We start from the raw sequence: 24,490 nt of genomic DNA, 5'->3' as shown, positions 1-24,490 counted from the left end.
CTGCTTGCAGCTCGATCTGAATTGGATTGATTTAAAAAAATGCTTATCCAACAATCAAAAAGGCCTGGAAAGGTCAAAGAAATGTGCATCAAATTCAATGGAAATTTCATGCACATATCAGCACTTTTGTGGAATAATTATTTGTACTTTTATTTGAATACAATAAATGATTTTTGCTGTTCAGTGAAGTTTGTGGCTCTATTAGCTCAGTGTAGGTGCTGCGGATGGAGAAGAACTAAATGACTACACACCAGGCAGCAGCATTAAATTACAAGTTAAAGGTGATCCCGGAGCAAAGGTCAGCCTGGTTGCTGTGGATAATGCAATTTTTCTGTTGAGTAAAAACCGTTTGACACAAAGAAAGGTGCGTGAAGATGCCACTAACATATTACACTTCAGAAATGCAATAAAATCAAAATTTTGCCCAATTGGCCTTTGTCTTTAGAAGCCTTATTAACGGTTGTAACTCTTTCCCGTTTGCTCCATACAGGTGTGGGAAGTGGTGGGTCAGGGTGATATGGGCTGCAGCGCAGGAGGAGGCAAGGACAGTATGGGTGTTTTCAGTGATGCAGGGCTGATTTTTTATTCCAGCTCTGGTGTTACCACTGACTCCAGCAGAGGTGCTTCAAACTTACAGCATTTAACTACCTGGATATTTCCACTGAATACTATAATGGAAAACATGTGTAACCTCTCTTGCTTATACAAGGGATCAGAAATGTTCTGGCTTGCTTCCTAAGTCCAATGGCCATATTTGTTGTGTTTATCTTTTGTTTGGACACTATGAAGTTGTCCAAGTCAAATGTGGTCACATTTTATTTGCTTTTAGGGTTTACTTTTTGTTTAAAAGTACATGCTTGTTGTATTTGTGCAATTCAAATCTAGCAATTTTGTGCCGAGACATAAATGCATCCTGAAACCTTCTCAAAGTCTTAAATGAAGATAACTTGAGGATAATAAGTAATCTTGATAAAAACTACACACAAAACAATACATGGTGCTTTTTCTGCTTATTGATAGTTGAAATCAACATAAAATCCCTAGCGACCCTGGTTCAAATCCGCCTTTTGTCCGACTCTTTTTCCCATCTGATTTCCCATTTTCACTCTTAACATTTCCTTTAATACTACTTTAAATAATTGATACAATTTAATATAAATGTTGATTTCATCGCAGTGATTTGGTCACGGTGAATGTCGGGGAGTGCAGAGAAGGGTTTGATCTGGAAGCGGGGTCTGTCGATCGTACTTGTTCCCACGGCTCGGCGGCAATTGTGTGTAGATTGCATCAATGTATTACTAATATTGTAGTAACCATGTTTTTTTTTGGCAGAAACCAACATTTTAATGCAATTAACCACGATGTTACTAAAGTAATATGGTGGTAATATAGTAACCATGGTTACAATAATTTTACTACAAAATACCATGGTGAAAGTTCATGGTGAAAAAAGGTTATTTTTTTCTAAGGGAAGTCTAAAGGTAATTTTAGGGGTAGGGGGTTGTTGAAGGGTGTCTGTGGGACTCTAAATAAACACAATAAACACTGCAGTGATGCTCATTACTGTATTTTAGTATTTAAATATGCATGCAAATAGTATCTGACACCATTTGCACTAGGGTGCAATTAGTATCTACTATAATTTGCACCAGGATTGGGGTGCAAATAATATCTGTCTCTATTTGCACTGGGGTGTCAATAGCATGTGCCTATTTTTTATCTACAGTCAACTGTAAACTCACATTAAGGTCTGATCCTATTTCATCTTGAATTAATCCAAATAAATTCCCATGGTGAAAACCAAGTCTCGCCCTATAAGTACGGAAATAAAATTGATTGTGTATGTCCTGTCAAGATCATTATTTGAGCACAACAGTGGGACAGAACTGTATTTATAATGTTGCTTTCTTTTGAACAGGTGGTTGCAACAGTAGATCAAGGAGAAGACGTTCTGCTGCCAGACTGCAACTTAGAGAGCAGCTGGGTGAGCCAGCGTCACTGAAAACCTGATGTTTTAGATAGTAACACTGACAGAGCATATCAATATCAGAAATGACACACTTTTATCTTTAAAAGGGCTTCAAGTAAAAAATTATATAAAAAGTACACTCAAGAATATACTAAATTAGCAGAGTCCAGAGTCATTTTGAATTCATTTGCCAATGCGCACCTTCCTTTTTAGAGAAGGAGTACTCCGACAAGTTTCTACAGAGATGTTGTGTGGACGGCATGAGGGAGATTCCTATGCCATACTCGTGCTATCGCCGTTCCCTCTATATCACAGAGGACTGGAGCTGTGTCTTAGCTTTCCTCCATTGTTGTGCACAATACAGAGGGGAGGAGCTGGGTACCATTACCAGACCAACAACAACAACAACCACTCCACCCACCACCACCGCCATGCATATGTTGGTCGATGAACCTATATTATTTGGTAAGTACCTGCATGCCACGACTTTGCCAAAGAAATGGCAAAAATGTAATTCGTAATTGCTTTAGCAGTGTCCCTCATCTTATTAATTAGGCGAAGATCTATCGGTAATCAGTGTTAATCTCGCTAATTAAATTACTGATGAAAATATTTGTTGATGAAAAGTTTATTTCCAATGATCATGATATATCATAATGACAAAAAAAAAACAATACTGCAAAAATGTTAACAATGCATCAACAATGTTTATAGAAGACAATAAGTTAGATTTGAGTCCGAATGTGTAACTTGCACTCTGAATATGCCATGTCCCTAACAGCATTCTTCAAGAATGCAATCCTGTAAACAGTCTCTGAAACCCAGAAAATTCACTATTTCTAGTGGCTAATACTTCAGTATGCAAATAATATGGTGGTTTATAAGGAGCTCAAACATGAAGATAATTTTTCACATTGTCGTCAAATAAAGTGTTATTTTTGTTGAATAATATTATGAGGTATTTTAGGAAATTGGGCTGAAGGAAATGGATGTGAAATGACTGACAAAATTTAAAGGACATTTTTGTCAAAAGACAAAAACTATGACCAAAAAACTGTAAAAATTAACAAGGACATCAATTTCCGCTCCTTACTCCAGGCTTTAGTTTGGATGCATATTATTTTGGCCGCGATCAATTCCAACCTGAATTTGCAAGGCATCCCGGCCTTCCAGGGCGTCCCGGCCTTCCAGGGCGTCCAGGGCTTCAAGAGCGTCCAGGGCTTCAAGGGCATTCAAGGGTAATGGCATTAAAGCCTTACGAGGAGTCAGTGACAACTTCCAAAGCAAATGCTAAGCTCGAAGAGGAGGAAGAGGAGTTTGATGAAAATGATTATGCTGACATTGAAGACATTTACGTGCGCACCAGGTTTTTTGAGTCTTGGCTGTGGACTGATATAAGACTGCCCAACGCACCCAAGCCTGGGAGCAAAGATGGGTAAGATTCTGGCCTTTGAAGTAGCATATACAACATAATTCTGAAATGTCATCAGTGTTTAAGGCATTACATTCTCGTGGCTTGGATTTGAGCACTCTCACTGACACAACACAAACAAGATAAGATGAAGAACAATAACTTATATTCTGAAAAGTTCCAGATTTCCACTTGAACGTAGCAAAATCAATGCATTTTTAAACTAATAGGATTAGTGTGGATGTGGCCTGAATGTTATCAAGCCTTAAAGCATCCCGTTTAACAGCGAAGGACTGCCTTCTCACCTGTCAATCATTCGTGGTTCTAAAACAAGGCTTTTAAACTTGGCAGGTTATGTGATACAATTTCAAAAAGCCCAAATATAGAAGACTTAACGGAACTGACATCAACATGCTGTGCCACAGATCACTTGAAACATACACATCATAAGGTTTAAAGAATATAGGAGCTTGATGAAAAAAAACAGTATCACTTATCCAGTGAGATTAAAATTGAAATATTTGGAATTATGTCTGTCACGGTTATGAAATGTTATTTCATATTTAATTTAATATGGTATAATAAAATATTTTTATAATATAATATTATGCAATAGTTAAATATTTCTGTCATCATTTCTTCACTTTTACACTGTATTTTAATGCTTTTTGATTAAACCCACAAGCCCTTATTTCTCATGAGGCAAAACCTTTGAGAATTATTTTCATCATTTTATCACTCCACCGAAATAGAGTAAACGTGCCTCTCTTCTGTGTCACTGCGTGTCATTAACACAGCGTGTATGAACCCACTTTGGCCACGATTATTTGCCATTACACGATTGTTTAAAGTGAAACCGGAGTGCTTTGCGTTCACTGTCAATGTTCATATTTGTTCGTTTATGTTTTTGCGGGAGTTTGGAGTAAGCCTCTGCTAACAGCGCACACATTATTCTCAAATAACCGCAGTTATATCAAATAACTGCGTTCAGATGATTATTTAATAATCGTGACAGCCTGACAGGCCTATTTGGAAACAATAGTGTGTTAACTTTCATTTGACACTTTTGCACTTAATAAACATGCAGTAACACTTGGAAGTAGTAACTGATGTATGTAGTCAAGGAATCAGAGACCCTCCCCTTGAAATCCGATCACAAGTGGTCACAGAGAAGTAGCATTTGAAGCTCATGTTACTATTGGGTGTAAACAGTGATTATTTTTTCAATTCCGTTTGGTGACTAGTGGCTCAGAAATTACACACTTCAGCTTTAATACAGTACTACATGTAAATAGGGTTACAGATTGGAGTGTCACTCCATGCTATCCCACAATACCTCTGTAAAGTATGTAGGGAATAGGCATTGATATATTGTTTGTTTGGTATTCAGAGAAGGAGTGTATTTTATGTATATACGGTATGTACATAAGATGTATGTGCACTCTTACAGTAGTTTGTCTGTATTTTTTACAGGTTAGCTGTATATACAATGGACACTGTTCTACCTGACAGTATCACTCAGTGGGGGTTTCTAGGGGTCAGTGCTTCACCTGAGACAGGTAATCAACTACAGTATATTATTGTCTGTTCTCTGTCTCTGTCATTCTGAGTCTGTTTTGACAGAGCCTCTCAACCCATCAAAGACCCAGACAGCAGAATCAGAATCTTTTAGTAGAACACTATGTAGTCATCAGCACTGCCTAATTTCTGTTGATTGACTCATTAGTTGGTTTCTATCCTCTATTGGGTTTCTATGGGATTTTGCATAAAAAATGTTGGATGGAAATGCCAAGATGTAAATAAAATCTCCAAAATGCACAAAAAACTGTATACACTTACTTGAGTTGGACACATATTTTCTTTGAAAATAAGACATGCACGTAATCTACGATTGAAAAACTTTTAACTTTTATTATCTTCTCTGAGGTCCACTGATAATGTTAGTGAAGTCACAAAAACTAAGTATATAATTTAGTAATATATGATAATTTTCCAACCTGTCTTTGGCCCTCTGTCTAGCTCGGCTTTGGCCTCAGCTCCTCCGTTAAACGCCCACTGTTCTGATTGGCTAACATCACGCAGCCCCTCAAATACAGTCATATTTGAAATTCATTGGAAGAGAATGAACAATCCCACAATATTATAAAACTACATTTCATGGTTTACACATAACACAGATCCAACACATTGCATCTGAATATATGTACCCGTTCATTTCGAGCACAACTGTTTACACTCACACCCTGTCTACACCAGATGCAAGAGGCACATCGCATCAAAAGCAATAGAACCCATTATGATCAATGATGCTGTCTACCAAAGATGCGTCCGTTGCTGTAAACAGATCTTCCGTTCCATTTTCCGCTGCATGCACTGGCTGTACTACTGCCAACAACTCAAATACATGGTTTAGAAAGTTTGTGTCGATGCATCAGTGTGATCCGCCTTAATCCATTGTGTCGTGTCCGGTGTAGAGAAGGTTTCAGCACCAATCATTTAAAATAGTCCAGATGGGTCCCATTTGTTATAATAATTAGACCAGCGTTAGACCACACTAGGCCACACTGTTTGCCCTGCTCTCTCTCTCTCTCTGTGTTTACAATCTGTGCCCCAGTGGGTGGGGCCAAGGGTGTGATGATGTAAAGTAGGCATTGATGTTGTTGCTGTAGAGGCCACCGTTCCTGTCTGTTGGTAAATTAAAGATTCAATGGCAGATGGAAGGGGGAATATTCAGTTGAGAAGCTCAGGATTAATACATTCAAGGCCAAGTTGAAATCCACAGAATCTGTGCAAAACAGCCGGGCTTCTCTAGATGTTCGAGGATGTTGTGCAGGCTCACAACATCATCCACCAAATGAAAGGGGTTGAGGAGAGGCTATCAGGTGGAGCCAGAACTAAAGATGTCAGAGCTACGGGTCTGTAATCATTCCATGCAATAAATCACACTATCTTGCAGGTTTCTGTGTTGCCGAACCTTACCATGTCCGTGCATGGAAGCCGTTCTTTGTAGATCTGCGGTTGCCTCACTCGGTGTCCAGAAATGAACATGTGGAAATCAAAGCTGTTGTTCACAACTACAGGAATTCCAAACTGGAGGTTAGTTTCACAAACTGTAACCTAACATTAACAGCACTCAGCTTTTTGTTTTTAAACAGCTTAACTGCTGTGACGCCACGGAAAAATGTAGTCTTATCAAAAATGTTGCTACTTTTAGTTAGTTACTCTCCAAAGCTGGCGTATGCAAGCAATCCTTGTGCCCTGACCTGAACAATGTATCTGTGTGCAGGTAATGGTGATCCTGGATAAGACAGAGAACATGTGTAGTGTGGCATTTAATGGACCCCACACACAGAAAGTTTCAGTACAGGCCAGCTCTTCAGTTCTCCTCACGTATACCATCATCCCCCTTAAAACAGGAGAGCTTCCCCTACTGCTCACAGCCGTTGCAGCCTCCTTCATGGGGCAGGATGCAGTAAGGAAGAATCTACGTGTGGTGGTGAGTGGGCTCAGCTCTAACACATACTTTTGAAAATATTTGTATATATATATATATATATATATATATATATATATATATATATATATATATTTTTTTTTTTACTCCATGTTAGGTGATTGAAGAGCAATACTTATGTGGTATGTGTTATATGTGGTGTTTTAGGTAGAGGGCATCCAAACAATTAAAGTGAGGACCTTTGTGTTGAACCCCTCTGAGAAAGGAGATATTGGTGAGTTCATAAAGTCCTTTTACTTCATATTAATAATACAAATCACAGAGCTTCCAAAATCCATCTTTGTGAAGACTAGTGTGGGTATTCCATTCGGCCTCTCAAAATGATACATGTGATACATGTGTCAAACTCCAATACTTTATAATGCATAACAATATCACAATTGTATTGCGTGTGAGAGTTTGTTCCTATTTAGTTGGCATGCTTCTTTATTAATTGAGCTGTAGTAAACAATTTGAATGAATAACATTTTATTTTGCACAAAGAAAATGAAGCCTGCATTGTCCAATATTTTTTTGCATTGTGACATTAAACTCTCCAATTACCAATGTTTTAAATGATGATTTTTGTCATTATTGTAGCAGAGTTTTTTTTTTTTACTCTATTACAATAATTAAAAATATATATATATATATATATTATAAAAAATGTTGGGGGGATTTTCTCCACTTTTCTCCCCAATTTGGAATGCCCAATTTCCAATGCACTCTTAAATCCTTGTGGTGGTGTAGTGACTTGCCTCAATCCGTGGTGGAGGATGAATCTCAGATCTTTGAGACGTCAAGCCATGCAACTTATGTGGCAAGTTGAGCATGTTACCTTGGAGACATAGCGTGTTTGGAGACTCGTGCTATTCTCCACGGTATCCATGCACAACTCACCACGTACCCCACCGAGAGCAAATCACATTATAGCGAACGTGAGGAGGTTACCCCTCCTGGAGTCGCGCAGCACGCTCAGAGTTATTATTATTTTTTATTCAAATCAATGAAAGTTAAAGGCATTACCAAGGGAGAACTACTAATATGTATAAATACTTTACAATTTAATAAAATGTATTTTCACATTACAGTAATGAGAATATCATAATGACCATCTTTGGGGAAAATGTATGTAATGGTCATGAAAATATAAAAAAAATCAAATAGGCAAAATTTTCTATGTGCAAAACCACATTTCTTCTTTGTTTTTTGTTTTTTCTTTCCTTTTGAGGAAAATAGGACCATTTGTTTTTTTTTGACAAGTTTTGTGAGATTTACCTTAATACATGTCATGAGAAAAATTATTATTTTGTCAGCACAATCCTACAGTAGACTGCAGATATGTTTTGTAGAGTAGATTTTTAACAATTATTTGTTATTAAAATTTGCACATTTCATAGTTGATACTTGTATATTTATGTGCATGGAGACTAATATGTTTTCATGTGTGTTGCAAGGGATTGATGTGTTACATTATGCGGTTAAGATGTGTAATGTTTCTTTTTTATTAATTTAGTTAATGAATTATTAAACATTTTCTTCATTTCTTCAGTTGGAATACAGCAGATAGCAGTGGGGAAGTTACAGTTGGACTCTGTTGTGCCAAGATCTCTGCCAGAAACATTTATCAATGTCAGAGGTTGGAAATTTTGTTCAGTTATATTCCTGATATGAAAGATATTATAGTATAATTTTTTTATACTGAACAACATTATGAAGGAATTCTAAATGTTGTTTAAAGGCACACTCAGTAATGTTTTCCCCATTAAAAATACATAATAATGATGGTCCGTTTTAATTGGCAACTATGCAGGAATTAATGAGTAGTACTACATAACACTTTAGTTACTACTATTAACTATTATGGAAACATGATTAACCAATCAGTAAGTAATAGTGGAATGATGACTGAGGTAGTTCACTGTTAGGTAATCAATAATTACTGAATTAGATTTTCCTCATTGAGAAATATCAACTAACTATTGCTATTACTAATCAAAACATTAACATGTGTCTAAATTGTGAATGATTATGTTTTTATTGTGAACATGACATAACAGTTCTCTAAATCTTGGCTGCAGTGTCTAGTAGAGTATCATAGTCATCTTACAGATGCATGTGCCCGACCTGTGTATTACTTGGGATATCTTTTCTGTTCATTACAAATGATTAACTTCGGCAGGTTTGATATTGCTGGAGGTCTTTTTAAAATAATTTTGGTAACCCGTAAGTAATGAGTCAAGTGTTAACACATAAACATGAAGGAATTACTAATTATTTTAAAGTGAGGATCACGGTAACGCATTATTAATTAATTAATATACCTGAATATACACAATTGTTTTGTTTTTACAAAACATTTTTTAAATGAATTTTTTATTCATAGATACTGTAAGTTAATCTTACAAGAAGTGTTTAGTTTTATGTGAAGTGCATTTTTTTTCTTCTGAGTAACTTAATGGATCAAATGGTAGGAAATAATAATGAGTGCCTAGTCCATCAAGCTTCTAATCCAATCAGGGTTCACCATATTCAATGCTCGTGCTGAAACTGAAAGAAGAACGAGTGGGATTTTGCTCCTCCCTCCCATCGATCCGCCTGCGCTCAGTAAACTTTAGCATACATTCTGTTCTGTTCAGACCGAACATAGGCAAAGGAGGAAACCTGTCAATTAATCTGATACCGGTGTGCCTCTTGCGGCACACCGGTTTTCTCACCGTTTTCTGTTTAAGTCTTGTGGAGATCAACACACTTGTCCTTTAGACACATCATTTTATTATTTTACTTTATGTTAAGAGATAAGACTTTTAAAGTCAGCAGCAGCAATTAAATGCCTTATCCTGTATAACAATCTGTTTGATTAAATTAATAAAATATAGGAACAAACACTTGAGCATTCATTACTAACTGACAAAAGTAACACCTCAGTTTCTATTAATGGTCAAGAATGTATATCTGTGAAGGTAAAGTACTGATCCATATGTGTTTTGTATATGTCCCTATAGGTGATTTGTTGGCAGACAGCATTGATAACTCCATTAATGAAGACTCTCTGGCAACGTTGATCCGTATGCCTGGTGGCTGTGTGGAGCAGAATTTGGCCAGTATCACACTGCCACTAATTGCAGCTCATTATTTGGACCGCAGTGCACAGTGGGATAATGTGGGAATAAATCGCAGAGAAGAGGCCATCAAATACATACAGAAAGGTGAAGAATGGATGAGGAGTATATAAGGTTACACTTTTTTCCATTGTTTTAAATAAAGGATTGGATTTAGACATTTTTCTAAACCTGATGTACTATAGTTTACAGTATGTCTTTCATCGCAGGTTATGAAAACCAACTCAATTATAGAAAAAAAGATGACTCTTACCCTCCCTACCGCAACGAAGGCACCAGCACATGGTATGTATGCAAGCACAGAACTGATTACAGCTTCATTTTGAGCATATACCAATTCTTGTCTTCATATTCTTTCTATCTTAGGATCACTGCATATGTTGTGAAGGTGTTCTCTATGGCACACTCGTTTATTGGTGTCAGTGAGAAGCATTTGTGTGGGCCTCTACTGTATATACTAAGGAATAAACAACATCCAGATGGATCCTTTCAGGAGGACAATCCTGTCTACACCACCAGTATGACGGTGAGAAAAAATATGAAAGAGAATTAAAGGTGTACTCAGTCATTTTTTTTAATTGCACTGGTTGATTATTTTGTGATGCATGTGTGTACAGGGAGGCCTGCAGGGTTCTGAATCCAGAATTTCTTTGACTGCATTTGTTCTGATTGCTTTGGCAGAAGCACAAAATGCCATTACCTGCCAAGAGCCAGGCCTCAACTTTGAGGTTAATCATTCTTTTTCCTTCACACACACACTTGTGCAAATAAAAACCTTCTTATGGCCTTTTTAATGACATTTTGTTTAAAAATACTATGCACAATATACACATTATATCAGGGGTGTCGAACATACGGCCCACGGGCTGGTTCTGTCCCATCAAGGAGTGATCTCTGGCTCACGTGATACACATTTAAATTTGTGGCATTGCATGTAGCTACGTCAGGACATTCAGCGCTCACAGATTCACGCATATCAATGAACGCAACACATGTCTGAGGGTGACACAAGTCCCATGGCTACAAGTTCCCACAGTGAAGTTTCTCTCACAAAAGTAATGACAACATGGACAGGTCCAAGGATAAACATTACAAATGTTGCATTGTTTCCATCCCATTTAACTATTATTCATTTTAAGCAGGTTTATATTAAGTTTCAGATGGTTTATTGAGGCCAAAGCTCCAGCAAAAAAGCGAGCAGTTCTTTCTTTTTCTTGTAAATATTATTGCTTGATTCCATTTAAGCTCAAAGTTCAGCAACTAGAAGAGGTCTTTGCATCAAAATGTCATATATTTTAAATGGTGCTTATTACATGTTCTCCCATTGCAGGACAAGTACAGAAAAGCAGCTGTGTATCTAAGGGAACGATTTCCCCAGCTGAAGAGGCCGTACACAGCGGCTATAGCATGCTACGCTTTAGCAGTATCCAATCAAGGCTGCATGAAGAGCATGCTGCTGAAGTTAGCCTCACCAGGTACTCAATCTTACCATTTGAAAACAAAAAATGTAGTCCTCTTCACAAAGGCTGCTATTACACTGCAAGGCTTAATGCAATCTTTTAACCATTTTGAATAATGTTAGAAATACAAGGAGAAACGCATACGAGTATCCAGATATGTATCTAATTTAGAACCACATTTGGAGATGGGTCATATCAGATGTGGAAAAAATTCAGTCGCATACGTTGATTTATTTAAAGTTTTTTTGTACTTGTGTGCAACAATATCTGATCTGGTGTCAGATGTGAGTAAAACATCAGTTTTTTTTGTGACCATATAAATACAGTCAAAGACCCTGTTTCCACCTGGTGTTAAATCAAATGTGGTCAGTGCTAAATACAGGTGGAAATGAAGTGTGAAAAGCAATCCGTCCTGAATTTGTCCCGGACAGCAGCGAAGTGCCACAACTCACCTGTCAATCAATCATGGAGCTAAAGCTGGAGTTTAAACTTTGTTGTTTATGTGCGACTTTAAAAGGAAATAACTGTCCGATCTAAAAATTTGAAAAAGAGAATACATACACAAGCACGAGAACTTCACAGAACTTCTCAGTTTGTCTGATATCAACATGCATGAACACAGATGAAAAACACACACGTCTGAATCTCAGGTTAATACTAAAGTAATGGAGAATTCTGCTTGAAATTATGCGTTTGTGCTTGGATAAAATGTCTGCTGCTTTTGGGAGAAACAGTGCTTTTTTGTGGTTTATTATCATGAAATAATACACTTACATGATTGATGTATATCTTCATGAAATCAGAGACCCTCCTCTCGAAATCACAACATAAGTAGTAACAGGATGTGCATTTGAGATGCTTGGTAATACCAGGTGGAAACAGCAATGTGTCTCGGCTGACCACATGTGATCGGATCACCGAAAACGCATGTTAATACCTGGTGGAAACAGGGCCATGATGTTCTACTTCATAATTTCTCTCTCATATTTTTCTCTCTCAATCATCAACAGATCATTCTCACTGGCCTGACTCTGATAATTATTTCTTCACACTGGAAGCTACTGGCTATGCATTGTTAGCGCTGATAAAAGGAGGCCATATGGAGGAGGCAGCCGCCCCCTTTCGATGGCTGAATGAGCATCGTGGCATTGGGGGAGCATACGGCTCTACTCAGGTTAAAACCACAGAAGTAACACTGCTAAAAAGTCTTAACTGGTCTCAGTTGGTCTTCCATTCTGGTCTGGCTGCTCTGGTTTTAGAAGGGGTTTTAACACTTGTGAGCATGTCAAGCTGGCCGACCAGCTAAAACAATCTGAAAACCACTATGACATCTCTGGAAAACCAACTTAAACCAGCTAACACAAGCAAACCAGCTTAGGTCCCATATTTGTATAAGGTGCATCTGTATTTGTAGTGTCTATATGCAGAATGCTTTCTCTCCCAGTCCACCATGGTAGTGCTGCAGGCCCTGTCTGAGTACCTTGTGAAGAGGCCTCCTCCTTCTGATCTTAATTTGCTGGTAGAACTCCGTGTGCCCGGTCGCAGTGATGTACGCTGGACCTTCAATCCCAAAGTGGCTTATGTGGCTCGAACTTCTCGGGTGAATATCTGATAGTGGACTGTTTAAAACTCACTTTGCTTTCAATGTCTTTCAACTAGAAAGTGTTCTAACTGGTTAATCTATGGTCAAAAAACTCAGTTGTTCAAAGATCACATTTTTGAAGACAAAGGTTTGGGATTAAGTACATTTAGCTCTGATGGTCACTTTGATTTTCTCATATAGGTACCTCTTGACCAGGAATTCTCAGTAGTGGCTTCTGGGAATGGCAAGGGCATATTGGAGGTACATGAACACACATCTACATAAAAGCATTTGCTACAATGTGTATTGGATTAGATTATAAAATTGAGATTAGGCATGTGCAAAACTATGTATTTTAAGAATTGACAAGCTGATGGGTTGTCTGAACAATTAGTGGACTAAGAGTTGTAACAGTTGCTCTTAAAGTATTAGCAATTCATCGCCTCGATGCTTCGTTGCTTCTTTATCATCTTGTCACTAACAGTTGTGTCGTCATCATCTTGCTGCTAAAAGTTGCATTTTTATTTTTCATGCTGCTAAAAATTGCATCATCATTGTCTTGCCACTAAATATTGCATCTTCATATTCTTGTCATTAAAAGTTGTGTCTTCATCTTGCTTCTAAAAGATTGTTATTATCTTGCTGTTAAAGGTTGCATCTTCATTATTTTGCTGCTAAAAGTGGCGTCTTAATTTTTTTGCAACTAATAGTTGCATCTTCATGTTCTTTCCGCTAAGTCACGTCTTCATTATCTTGCTGCTAAAATTGACATATTCAGCATCTTGTTGCTAAAAGTTGTCTTCATTATCTTACCGCTAAAAGTTGCATCATCATTATCTTGCTGCTTAAAGTTGCATCTTCATTATCTTGCTGCTTAAAATTGCATCTTCATTATCTTTCTGCTAAAAGGTGTGTCTTCAGCATCTATTCACTAAAAGTTGTCTTCATCGTCTTGCCAATAAAAGTTGTCTTCATTATCTTGCTGCTAAAAGTTACGACTTCATCGTCTTTCTGCTTAAAGCTGCATCTTTATCGTCTTGCCACTAAAGTTGTGTCTTCATCATCTTGTTGCTTAAAGTTGCATCTTCATTCGTTTTGCAATAAAACGTTTCATCTTCATCATCTTGCTACTAAAAGTAGTTTCTTCATTATCTTGACGCTAAAAGTGATGTCTTCATCTTAACAATGAAAGTTGCGTCTTCACTATATTACCGCTAAAAGTTGCAACTTCTTCATCTTGTTGCTAAATGTTGCATCGTCATCATCTTGTCGCTAATAGTTGCGTCTTCATAATTTTGCCACTAAAAGTTGAGTCTTCTTCATTATCTTGCTGTTAAAGGTTGCATCTTCATCATCTTGCAGCTAAAAGTTGAGTCTTCATCATTATGTTGCTGTTATGTGCTGTGAGTGGGCTCTATTTTCGTGACCGCGCAAGGCACTGCAATACGCACAAAGACCATGCTTTAAGTCTTATTCAATATTAAATAAGTGCTAATTCTAAGTTTTCGTGCCAGTGCACATCTCATTTCACTACTAAACACTATAGCAATGATGATGGCAAACAAAACAGGAGAGAGATCACACAGCAAGGACATAGTAATTGTGCTAAAGAATGTTAGACACAAATGTTATTTATTTCTATTACTTTAATGCATTACATACAGTCCATTTACACTACCAAATTCCTATGAATGGTCTGTCTTCATTTATATCGACATTGCTTGACAGTGCATGACTGCACGAAAATATAAAAACTTCATGGCCATGCCCACTGACTTTGCATATATGGCATATTGCATAGCGCTGTGCATAAGGCATAGCGCTCTTAAAATATGGCCAATTTGTTTGTTATACTGTAGTTAGGAACTATCATTCTCTGTTATTTTATTTGTCCCAGGTAATGACAGTGTATCACCAGCTTCCTGAGGTGTATGAGAACAGTACATGCAATGGCTTTCAGCTGGATGTGTCCATCGCGGAGACTGTTGGTGTGTTCTATACTCAGTTTAACTGTCAACATTGTATGGTGTTATCAGTTTCATTAAGATCATACATCACATCATACATTTTTGGTCCATTCTAGAAAAAACCCCACCAGATGTTGAGAAGTCCTACAGACTCGATATCACTGTGAAGTGAGTATTTATATAGCGTTACACACTTTCTGGTCTGGGTATGACTAGTGAGATACCCACAATTCTCTGCTTTGCATCCTTTCTTTTCTCAGGGCTCTGGAGGGACACCAAGTGAGGATGGTGATTTTGGATATTGGCCTGCCAACTGGCTTTGAGCCTGAAAACTCTGACTTAGAGCTGGTGAGCTGGTGGATCATTTAAGAATTAGATTGCAGAATGATCAATCAGTGATTGTAGCTTGCAGTGATATTAGCCTACATTGGCAGCATTTTAGGGAATCACAAATGCGCTCCCAACGTGAAGTCTCTTCCAATATGATGCTGCTTCCTAACATACTTAGTCTCTTTCACAATGTATAGCTATGAGCTCAGTGAAAGAATTGATCAAATATGGTGGATGATGTCCAAGAAAAGAATGTCCATTACACTGAAATGATAAAACATAATATATATATATATATATATATATATATATATATATATATATATATATATATATACACACACACACATATACATATACATATATACACTCACCTAAAGGATTATTAGGAACACCTGTTCAATTTCTCATTAATGCAATTATCTAATCAACCAATCACATGGCAGTTGCTTCAATGCATTTAGGGGTGTGGTCCTGGTCAAGACAATCTCCTGAACTCCAAACTGAATGTCAGAATGGGAAAGAAAGGTGATTTAAGCAATTTTGAGCGTGGCATGGTTGTTGGTGCCAGACGGGCCGGTCTGAGTATTTCACAATCTGCTCAGTTACTGGGATTTTCACGCACAACCATTTCTAGGGTTTACAAAGAATGGTGTGAAAAGGGAAAAACATCCAGTATGCGGCAGTCCTGTGGGTGAAAATGCCTTGTTGATGCTAGAGGTCAGAGGAGAATGGGCCGACTGATTCAAATAACCACTCGTTACAACCGAGGTATGCAGCAAAGCATTTGTGAAGCCACAACCTTGAGGTGGATGGGCTACAACAGCAGAAGACCCCACTGGGTACCACTCATCTCCACTACAAATAGGAAAAAGAGGCTACAATTTGCAAGAACTCACCAAAATTGGACAGTTGAAGACTGGAAAAATGTTGCCTGGTCTGATGAGTCTCGATTTCTGTTGAGACATTCAGATGGTAGAGTCAGAATTTGGCGTAAACAGAATGAGAACATGGATCCATCATGCCTTGTTACCACTGTGCAGGCTGGTGGTGGTGGTGTAATGGTGTGGGGGATGTTTTCTTGGCACACTTTAGGCCCCTTAGTGCCAATTGGGCATCGTTTAAATGCCACGGCCTACCTGAGCATTGTTTCTGACCATGTCCATCCCTTTATGGCCACCATGTACCCATCCTCTGATGGCTACTTCCAGCAGGATAATGCACCATGTCACAAAGCTCGAATCATTTCAAATTGGTTTCTTGAACATGACAATGACTTCACTGTACTAAAATGGCCCCCACAGTCACCAGATCTCAACCCAATAGAGCATCTTTGGGATGTGGTGGAATGGGAGCTTCGTGCCCTGGATGTGCATCCCACAAATCTCAATCAACTGCAAGATGCTATCCAATCAATATGGGCCAACATTTCTAAAGAATTCTTTCAGCACCTTGTTGAATCAATGCCACGTAGAATTAAGGCAGTTCTGAAGGCGAAAGGGGGCCAAACACAGTATTAGTATGGTGTTCCTAATAATCCTTTAGGTGAGTGTGTATATATATATATATATATATGTACACAATTATACAGATATGTCACATTATAAAAAAAGGTATGCAATAATAAAATAGTTCAGTTGACTTTTCTACCCAAGTGATTAAAGATCTGTTTTGTTAGCTTAGCAAAATGCTAACTTTAAACACTAATGAAATAAATTGTTGAAATGAAATAAGAGTCGAATCTTAATGCTCTACTTCACGTGAAGAGCGCTATTTGAGTGGTGTGTGAAGTTAAAGTCTATAACAAGTGTTCCAAGTTAGTCAGAGGGTATCATGATGGTTAGAATGCTGCTATAGAAATAAAGCTTCCTATGTAGGCAATATACATTAAGCTCACTTGATTTTGGAACATAGCCAATGACTGGGTTGCTTTAACAGCTCACAAATTCAGTGGACCGCTACATCAACAACTTCCAAGTGGTGGACAACCTAAGTGACAGAGGATCCCTCATAATACACCTATTTAAGGTAACCTAGCAACCACCCCATTAGCTGATTTTTATACTTGTTGTTTTAACATTAAAATATTTTTCTCTGTCTGATTCTCTTGAGCAGGTGTCCAGCACTGACAAAGAGATTATCTCATTCAGACTCAATCAGAAGTTTAAAGTGGGGCTCCTCCAGCCTTCCACTATTACAGTTTACCAGTACTACAACAAAGGTTCATGCTTGCACATTTACAGTATATCTAAGTGCAGTTGTTTGGACTTTCTTAACTCCTCTGTGATGTTATTTATTAGCAGTATTAAGTAGTATCCACGAATAAAGATTTTAAACATGTGATATGTGATGATTGCTAAATAATGGTATGATTGTGATCATCGTATTGTGTCAGATAAACGCTGTAGCAGGTTTTACTCTCCTCCTGAAGACAAACAGCAGCTGGATCAGATCTGCAAAGATGACGTGTGCCGCTGCACACAGGGTCAGTCTCATATCTATCACACACCTTCTGTATCTTTTTGTTTTTAGTCAGCTTCATTTATTTTTACTGGTTCTATTATAGGTGACTGCTGTGTAATCAAAGCAGACTCCTTGTCTTTTGGTGAAAATCAGAGAAAGACTGCTGTGTGCAATGGATTACATCATGGTGAATATTTCTTCTATTACATTTACATTTATTTTGTGTGGATCTCTTGACATCTATGATCATACATGATCTAGCCTCAATAAACTGATCTGATATCTTCTCTTCAGCCTACAGGGTTAGACTGATCAGTGTCAGTCAGAGCCACTATGACCAGTACGAGATGGAGATCGTACAGGTTATTAAAGAGGGTGCGTAACACAACTACAGTCTGATTCACTAAAACACACATCCCTACTATCTGGCTCATGCATTTGTAAATTAATTTGCATATTATTTATTTTGTGTTTGTACGTGCAGGGTTGGAAGATGACCTGAAAGAAAACGACAGGAGAATGTTTCTCTCTCATGCAAGCTGCAGGGCAGGGATTAGTTTGAGAGAGGGTCAGGACTATCTCATTATAGGCCCACTCACTGATGTTTGGCATGCAGCAAGCTCATCCAACAGGTGAGTAGTAGGAAAGCGGGGACTTCTGGTCACCCTAAATGATGGGAACATGCCATCTTAATGTCCGCTCCCCAAACCCTATATTCAGGTTAGCGATCAACCAATATTGGTTTTCAATGGCTTTTTTTTTTTTAAGCATTTGGCACCCAACATTCCTGTGGATGTGGATGAGGGAGATAAAAACATGTTGAGTGTCCCTACTGGTTATTTATGTTAATTAAAAAACAAAATAAAAGATTTTTACAATTATTAAACACAATCATATACCATAAATGAACCAAGACTCCAGCTAATCCAGCTAAAAATGTACAACAAAAAACCTGAAAATAAGGTGCCCAACCAATTGATTCCAGAAAACTCCCAGTCTTGTTTGTACAAAAAGATAGTTCTGCCCTGAACTCACACCATCAGTAGAGCCAATTGGCTACATTCACATCGCAGCTGAACGTGGCCCAAATCTGTTAAAGGAATAGTTCACCCACCATGATAATGCGAATATGTCACACAAGAGACCGCTTGGACTCCACCCTCTCCTGAAGCTTACTATCACGTTGGATTATAGTTAAAAATTACTTAAATATTGATCTCATATTTTTGCACCAAAAGTGATCATGTTGATTTAAGACATTAATTAAACCACATGGAGTCATATGGATGATATTTATGCTGACTATCTGTGATTTTTGGAGCTTCAAAAGAGATATCTCCATTCACTTGCATTTTAAGGACCTACTGAGATCAGATATTTTTCTTCAAATGTGTTCTGGAGAAGAAAGAAAGTCATACACATCTGGGATATCATGAGAGTGAGTAAATAATGAAAGAATTTACATTTTTGGTTGAACTATCCCTTTAATTGGATGATCGTGTCCTCTGCATTAAAAATGGATAATTATATTTTAATTAATTATTCATATTATAATGATGAACATGCCAGAGTTTGTTATACACATGCTCAAGGAGCGCTATACGCAGGCGTGTCAGCAGTTCAGACCAGTGTCTGATATGGGCTGCATTTAACCTCATAGGGCATACTCACACTAGGCCCAGTTGCCTTGTACCGTGCCCACGCACAATTGTACCCCCCTCCCTACTCCCCCGCTGGCCTGCACTCACATTGCACTTAACTTTCTGGGCCTGAGCACACGTTTTTGTTTTGAAGAAAACAGGAAGAAAAGAGCTGTAGCAGAGGACAAAAAAGTCCATTACATTGTGGCTTATTTTGAGTCGTTTGGGGCACGGTGACACATGGCCGTCTCACATGCCTAATTGTCGACAGCATCGTACCACTGGAATTTATCCTTTTCGTCTGTCGAGCTGCCAGATTTACGGATTGCATTCTGTACCTTCAGATACTGAATCCACAGTTTTTACAGCTTGTCAAGTCATTGCTCAGTGGTTCTTTGGTGTCCATGAGCACGAAGATAGTCATGAAGTTTACCAAATATCTCGTAGTTCTTGTGTGTTGTATCCAGTTGTTCGTGTATACATTTGTCTGACCAAATTCCAGTAAACACTGCACCTATGCCGTAGACCAAAATGATCCCTTTGCACAGTCGCATCATTAACGTCATGTTTCGAGTTCCGTGCCCGGTCACGGTTAGTGATCACACTAGATGTGTACCGTTCCTGAGACAACTGAACCATGCCGGAGCCCACCTCTTCAAGCCGGCCAACGCATGGTTCAGCATACCGTGCCCGGGCACGATACAGATATTTTGTATCATTTGAAAGTTTCGAATCTAAACTTTTCTGAGAAACCCGTTTTGCATTTAGGTGCATAAAATACAAAATAAGGCCTGAAAACATTTGTGTCACAAATTGGCCCCACCTAGAGGTTACATTGTAGAAATGTTTTTAATGAAAATAAAAAGTCCTTCACATAGCACTTAAGTAGACAAGAAATGTCTTGTCTCTGAAAGGTAATTGTGCAGTTTATTTTGTTGCCATAATACCAGTTTGAATAATTTTAAATTATTTCAGTAAGGCATACAAATGCCAACATCTCTTTTATTTGCTGACTACTGATCTTTAAGCCTCAAATAGCCTCAAAATGTATATCAAATCTTACCTTTGGTTGTGTTAAGCTGGACAGATTGCTCAGATAAACAGATTAATGTTTGTTCCACCACAGATAAGAGGTAAAGAATGAGAACTGTGCCTGCCATCCCTGGTCTTGCTTACCATTGTCAAAATGCACAAAAGCAGAATCGTCCACTTTATTTTTTAATATATATTAACAATGGAAATTACAGTGGTGTGACCACTGAACTACACATTTCCCTGTTTTTCAAAATTCTGATCACCTTATTTCGTATTTCACAATTCACTTACTCGTTCTCTCGCAGGTATGCCTATACGCTGGGTAAGGACACATGGATGGAGCGCTGGCCATCTGCGTCAGAATGTGAGAGTGGCTCCACACTGCAAGTCAAATGTACCGAGCTGAAGAACTTTGCAGAAACACTGACAAAGAGCGGCTGTCAGATTTGAGAGACCTTATAAACCATTTTATCTGACTACACAAATTAAAAAAACAAACTATTTTTATTCTGTGAATTTTGATTTAAATCTATAGGTCACACCTCTCCATGTACCTTAAAACACACACACACACACACACAAACACCAATTGACAATGATTTTTCTAAATTGTGCAATTCTTTTTTTTTTTTTTGGTATACTGTAATTTACTGGATATAATTGATAAAAGTGTTACAGAACTATATTGATATGTTGTATATTTTATTTCAATTGTCCTCTATAGATGAGTTACAAGACCCAAAATAGACCTTCACACCCGTTTCACACATACTCCGTGTGCAGTGCGTATGCGGTGCGTATACGGTACAGGAGCAGCACGCGCTATAGTGCTTTAACATATGCTGCGTTTGCAGTGCGCTGCTGATCCGCAGTTTCTGTGTTCCACAAAATCTAAAATGTTTTTGAATTTTGGATATTAAATCCAAACGTTAACTTTGAGATTGTTTAAGGCATTGAAACAGTTTTAATTAATTTTAATCATTGTGATTCTTTGTTTTACATGTAGTTCGAGTTGTTGACAGAAGAAAAGCTATCGCACTATATCTTTTGCTAAGAAGGAGAAGAATGAGATGCATTTGGGTTCACTGTCTTTTTTTAGGGTAAAAAAAACATATATGATGGCATTTTGCAACTTTTGGGACTATAATCATACTTTTTTGTTTTTCTTGACCCTGTAATTTAGTAACTGTAGCACACATTAACTGTAATTATGCGTATATGATGAAATTATTACAGTTTCTTGACAATCTATGTCTATTTTAATGTGAACAATGCGCTGTCACTTTAATTCAGTGCGGTGCAGCACAGCAAAAATAGACTCGGTACGTAAACGATCGCTGCAGTGCTGTATACGCACCGCAACTGGAATGGATCGACGGACTGCATCCGCGTGCAGTGTAAAAGCTCTAACCTGTTAACGCGGGTACGGAAAAAAATACGCAGTGCATACGCACTGCAAACGGAGTATGTGTGAAACGGGCGTTATTGTTAAGGCCATTGCACACTGAGTCCGAAATTCGCATCCGAAATTTTCGCACGTTTAAAAAAAAATTCGACCTCACGTTATTTCAATCACGCTTGCACACTGCCTCCGAAACTTTCGTCCGTAATAAAAAAATTCGTATCGGGTTCGATTTTCTGCGTTTTTCGCATCCACAGCCAGCATTTTGAGAGGTTTTTTGACAAATCGGAGCCACCGTACAAGTGACCGGCAAAATCCAGAATGGCGTCTGACAAGTTGATACACTTCGTCTCGCAGCACAAAGTACTGTATGAAAAACAAAATGCGGATTACAAAAACACTGAATATGCGCAGTCCTTTCAGTTTCGGTTTTCAATTCGATCAAGTGTATGTTCTCTCGATCGGAATAGAAAAGGAATAAACCTCCCCTTTCAATCAGATCGAAATTTCGGATCGATTTAGGTGTGATTGAGCAGCCAATTCGATTACTATTGTATTATTAGGGTACAAAATATAACCTGTATACAGCTGATCTGTCTGCCCAGCGCTTCCGCCGGCTGTGTGTGTGTGTGATAGCTACCTTAGACATACTGCCAGTCTCTGTTCAGGATCGATTGGCTCACGGAAATTTGTAGTCTTCTTTTTAATGTGTGGCTCCAGTATCGCTAGCAAAGCATCAAACTTTTCCACAGACATTCTGATTCTGAGGTAAATTTTGAATCGCTCGGGATAATTTCGCAACTCCTTGATAAGGAGCTGAAACTCTCCTTCCTCTCGGCGCAATCTCAGGATTGGATGGACCCAATATTTCCTCTTTCTTTTTCTCTTTTAAAGAAGAGAGAGGGCAACAAAATCATCCTCACTGCTTGACGAATCCATTTTGTATTTTTTGCGTTTTTTTCCGCAAAGGTTTAACAAATACGCATCGGAGTCAGTGTGCAAGGTTTCTGTGCGTGACGAATTTTTAGGCTGATGAACACGAAAAAACGCATACGAAAATTTCGGACTCAGTGTGCAATGGCCTTTAGTCTCCACCTGAATGCAAAAGGTCAGAGGTCAAAAGCTGACAGAAAATACTGAAATCCAGCTGTGTATATGTGCTACCATGTTTTAGGCCTGTTTTATCAAATAACACTTTTACATTGGTAGTGTTTAGACCTACTGTGGAAATACTTGAGTGTTTTTACTGGTTTTAATACAGGATTGATAGATAGATGGACAACATATTACTAGGTTAAGTACTGTCAGATGACGGAGTATCAACCAGTTTACTCCATTAACCACCAGAGGGTACAATTTAGCTAGAATAAACTGGCATTTTCACGTGGAATCTTCTGCCTTTCATTTCCAGTTTAATATTAAATGTTTGACATCACATTTAGGCATTTTAAATTATAGTAAGGTGCAGATGACATGATCTTAGCTCAAGCATCGGCACCCAACAATGTGTTCTGAGAAATGTTAAAGAGTTAAGAGCTGAGAGTAAGAGTTGATCATCTGTAATCTGGAGCAAAAAAAAATCTAATTACCGCAACACAAAACCCTGACCAATAATCTGAGACCCAGAGTATTTTGAAAAATAATTACAATTGTTTTAAACTTTACATGACAACATTTAGTAGACTAAAATAATTCATAATTACTCGACATATTTGTTTACAAATAAACAATTTGACACATTACTGAAAAACAACCAAATTCGCACCTTGTTTTTAAATATTTTTTCAGATTAATTCAAATAGTTTTTAATAACTATGTTTCTAATGGTTGATCTAAGAATAAAAGATCAGATCTGGCATTAAATAATTGTTAATGTTATTGAATTTTTAAATTCTTAAGGTATTGTACACTTTTGTACATGCCGTAAAGATAACTACTAATAATTTATATAAAAAAAAATAAGATGACAAGAATCCAGATAAATTCTACTGCTGATGCATCATGGCAAAATAAGTCTTTATTTCACAAAACATTTTGTTTTCAAAAGGCAGCAGAAGTGTTACAGTAGAGAACTTACTTGATGGAAAACATCCCCCCCATACTATTATTCCAATGTTTGGAATATCAGATTTTTTACTTTATTAATTGTATGTTTGTCAGTTTAATTTCTGCGCATACACCCACACACAGAGCAAACACTCCCACTCATGGCCACACGCGCCTTGTGTTGGCACGCAATTGCGCTTGGAATTAGCGCTCTCACAAAAATTTTACAAAGTTGGCACCACACTAGCCGATTTTTCCAGTGAATTTCAGGTGTGAGATAAATTTACATAATCACCGGCAAATAGGTGTGAGAAAGAGCACGCATTATCGTCTGCCAGTGGGAGGTCGTTAGAAGTGTGATCATTGGGACTCGGTTCCAGCAAAGTAAAAAATTATTTACTTGTTATTATTTTCGTTGGAGCGGGCTCTTGTGTTCTGTTAAAAAAGACCAATGACCTATTTTTTTCTGAGGAACAGACAAAACGTTTTCATCACACTCAGCTGCATATCATCATAAACGCTGATTGTAATCCATAGTGATTCTGTCTCCAAGCGTTTTTTCCACATTAA

At 37.9% G+C, this 24,490-nt stretch overlaps 1 protein-coding gene across 2 annotated transcripts in view; it reads left to right on the top strand.

Moving 5' to 3' along the window:
- The window catches only part of LOC127639685 (complement C3-like), a 37,316-nt gene extending 13,683 nt beyond the window's left edge, over positions 1–23,633 (top strand). For both annotated transcript variants that reach the window (XM_052121834.1, XM_052121835.1), the window contains exons 16-43: positions 206–364; positions 491–620; positions 1,919–1,984; positions 2,183–2,434; positions 3,068–3,404; positions 4,854–4,939; positions 6,337–6,476; positions 6,667–6,876; positions 7,042–7,108; positions 8,426–8,512; positions 9,879–10,082; positions 10,205–10,280; positions 10,362–10,521; positions 10,613–10,723; positions 11,326–11,470; positions 12,466–12,629; positions 12,900–13,055; positions 13,239–13,298; positions 14,935–15,025; positions 15,121–15,172; positions 15,265–15,352; positions 17,273–17,362; positions 17,450–17,555; positions 17,730–17,819; positions 17,901–17,984; positions 18,092–18,172; positions 18,282–18,429; positions 20,778–23,633. In XM_052121834.1, coding sequence (XP_051977794.1) covers positions 206–364; positions 491–620; positions 1,919–1,984; positions 2,183–2,434; positions 3,068–3,404; positions 4,854–4,939; positions 6,337–6,476; positions 6,667–6,876; positions 7,042–7,108; positions 8,426–8,512; positions 9,879–10,082; positions 10,205–10,280; positions 10,362–10,521; positions 10,613–10,723; positions 11,326–11,470; positions 12,466–12,629; positions 12,900–13,055; positions 13,239–13,298; positions 14,935–15,025; positions 15,121–15,172; positions 15,265–15,352; positions 17,273–17,362; positions 17,450–17,555; positions 17,730–17,819; positions 17,901–17,984; positions 18,092–18,172; positions 18,282–18,429; positions 20,778–20,922 — 3,585 coding nt within the window. In that variant the 3' untranslated portion in view covers positions 20,923–23,633. The remainder of the gene's footprint in view (positions 1–205; positions 365–490; positions 621–1,918; positions 1,985–2,182; positions 2,435–3,067; positions 3,405–4,853; positions 4,940–6,336; positions 6,477–6,666; positions 6,877–7,041; positions 7,109–8,425; positions 8,513–9,878; positions 10,083–10,204; positions 10,281–10,361; positions 10,522–10,612; positions 10,724–11,325; positions 11,471–12,465; positions 12,630–12,899; positions 13,056–13,238; positions 13,299–14,934; positions 15,026–15,120; positions 15,173–15,264; positions 15,353–17,272; positions 17,363–17,449; positions 17,556–17,729; positions 17,820–17,900; positions 17,985–18,091; positions 18,173–18,281; positions 18,430–20,777) is intronic.
- Positions 23,634–24,490: the final 857 nt, after the last annotated feature.

Source organism: Xyrauchen texanus, chromosome 48 (assembly GCF_025860055.1).
Source record: "Xyrauchen texanus isolate HMW12.3.18 chromosome 48, RBS_HiC_50CHRs, whole genome shotgun sequence".
Classification (NCBI taxonomy): Eukaryota; Metazoa; Chordata; class Actinopteri; order Cypriniformes; family Catostomidae; genus Xyrauchen; species Xyrauchen texanus.
Note: the sequence above shows the minus strand (reverse complement) of the source record. Positions and strands in the feature narration are given on the sequence as shown.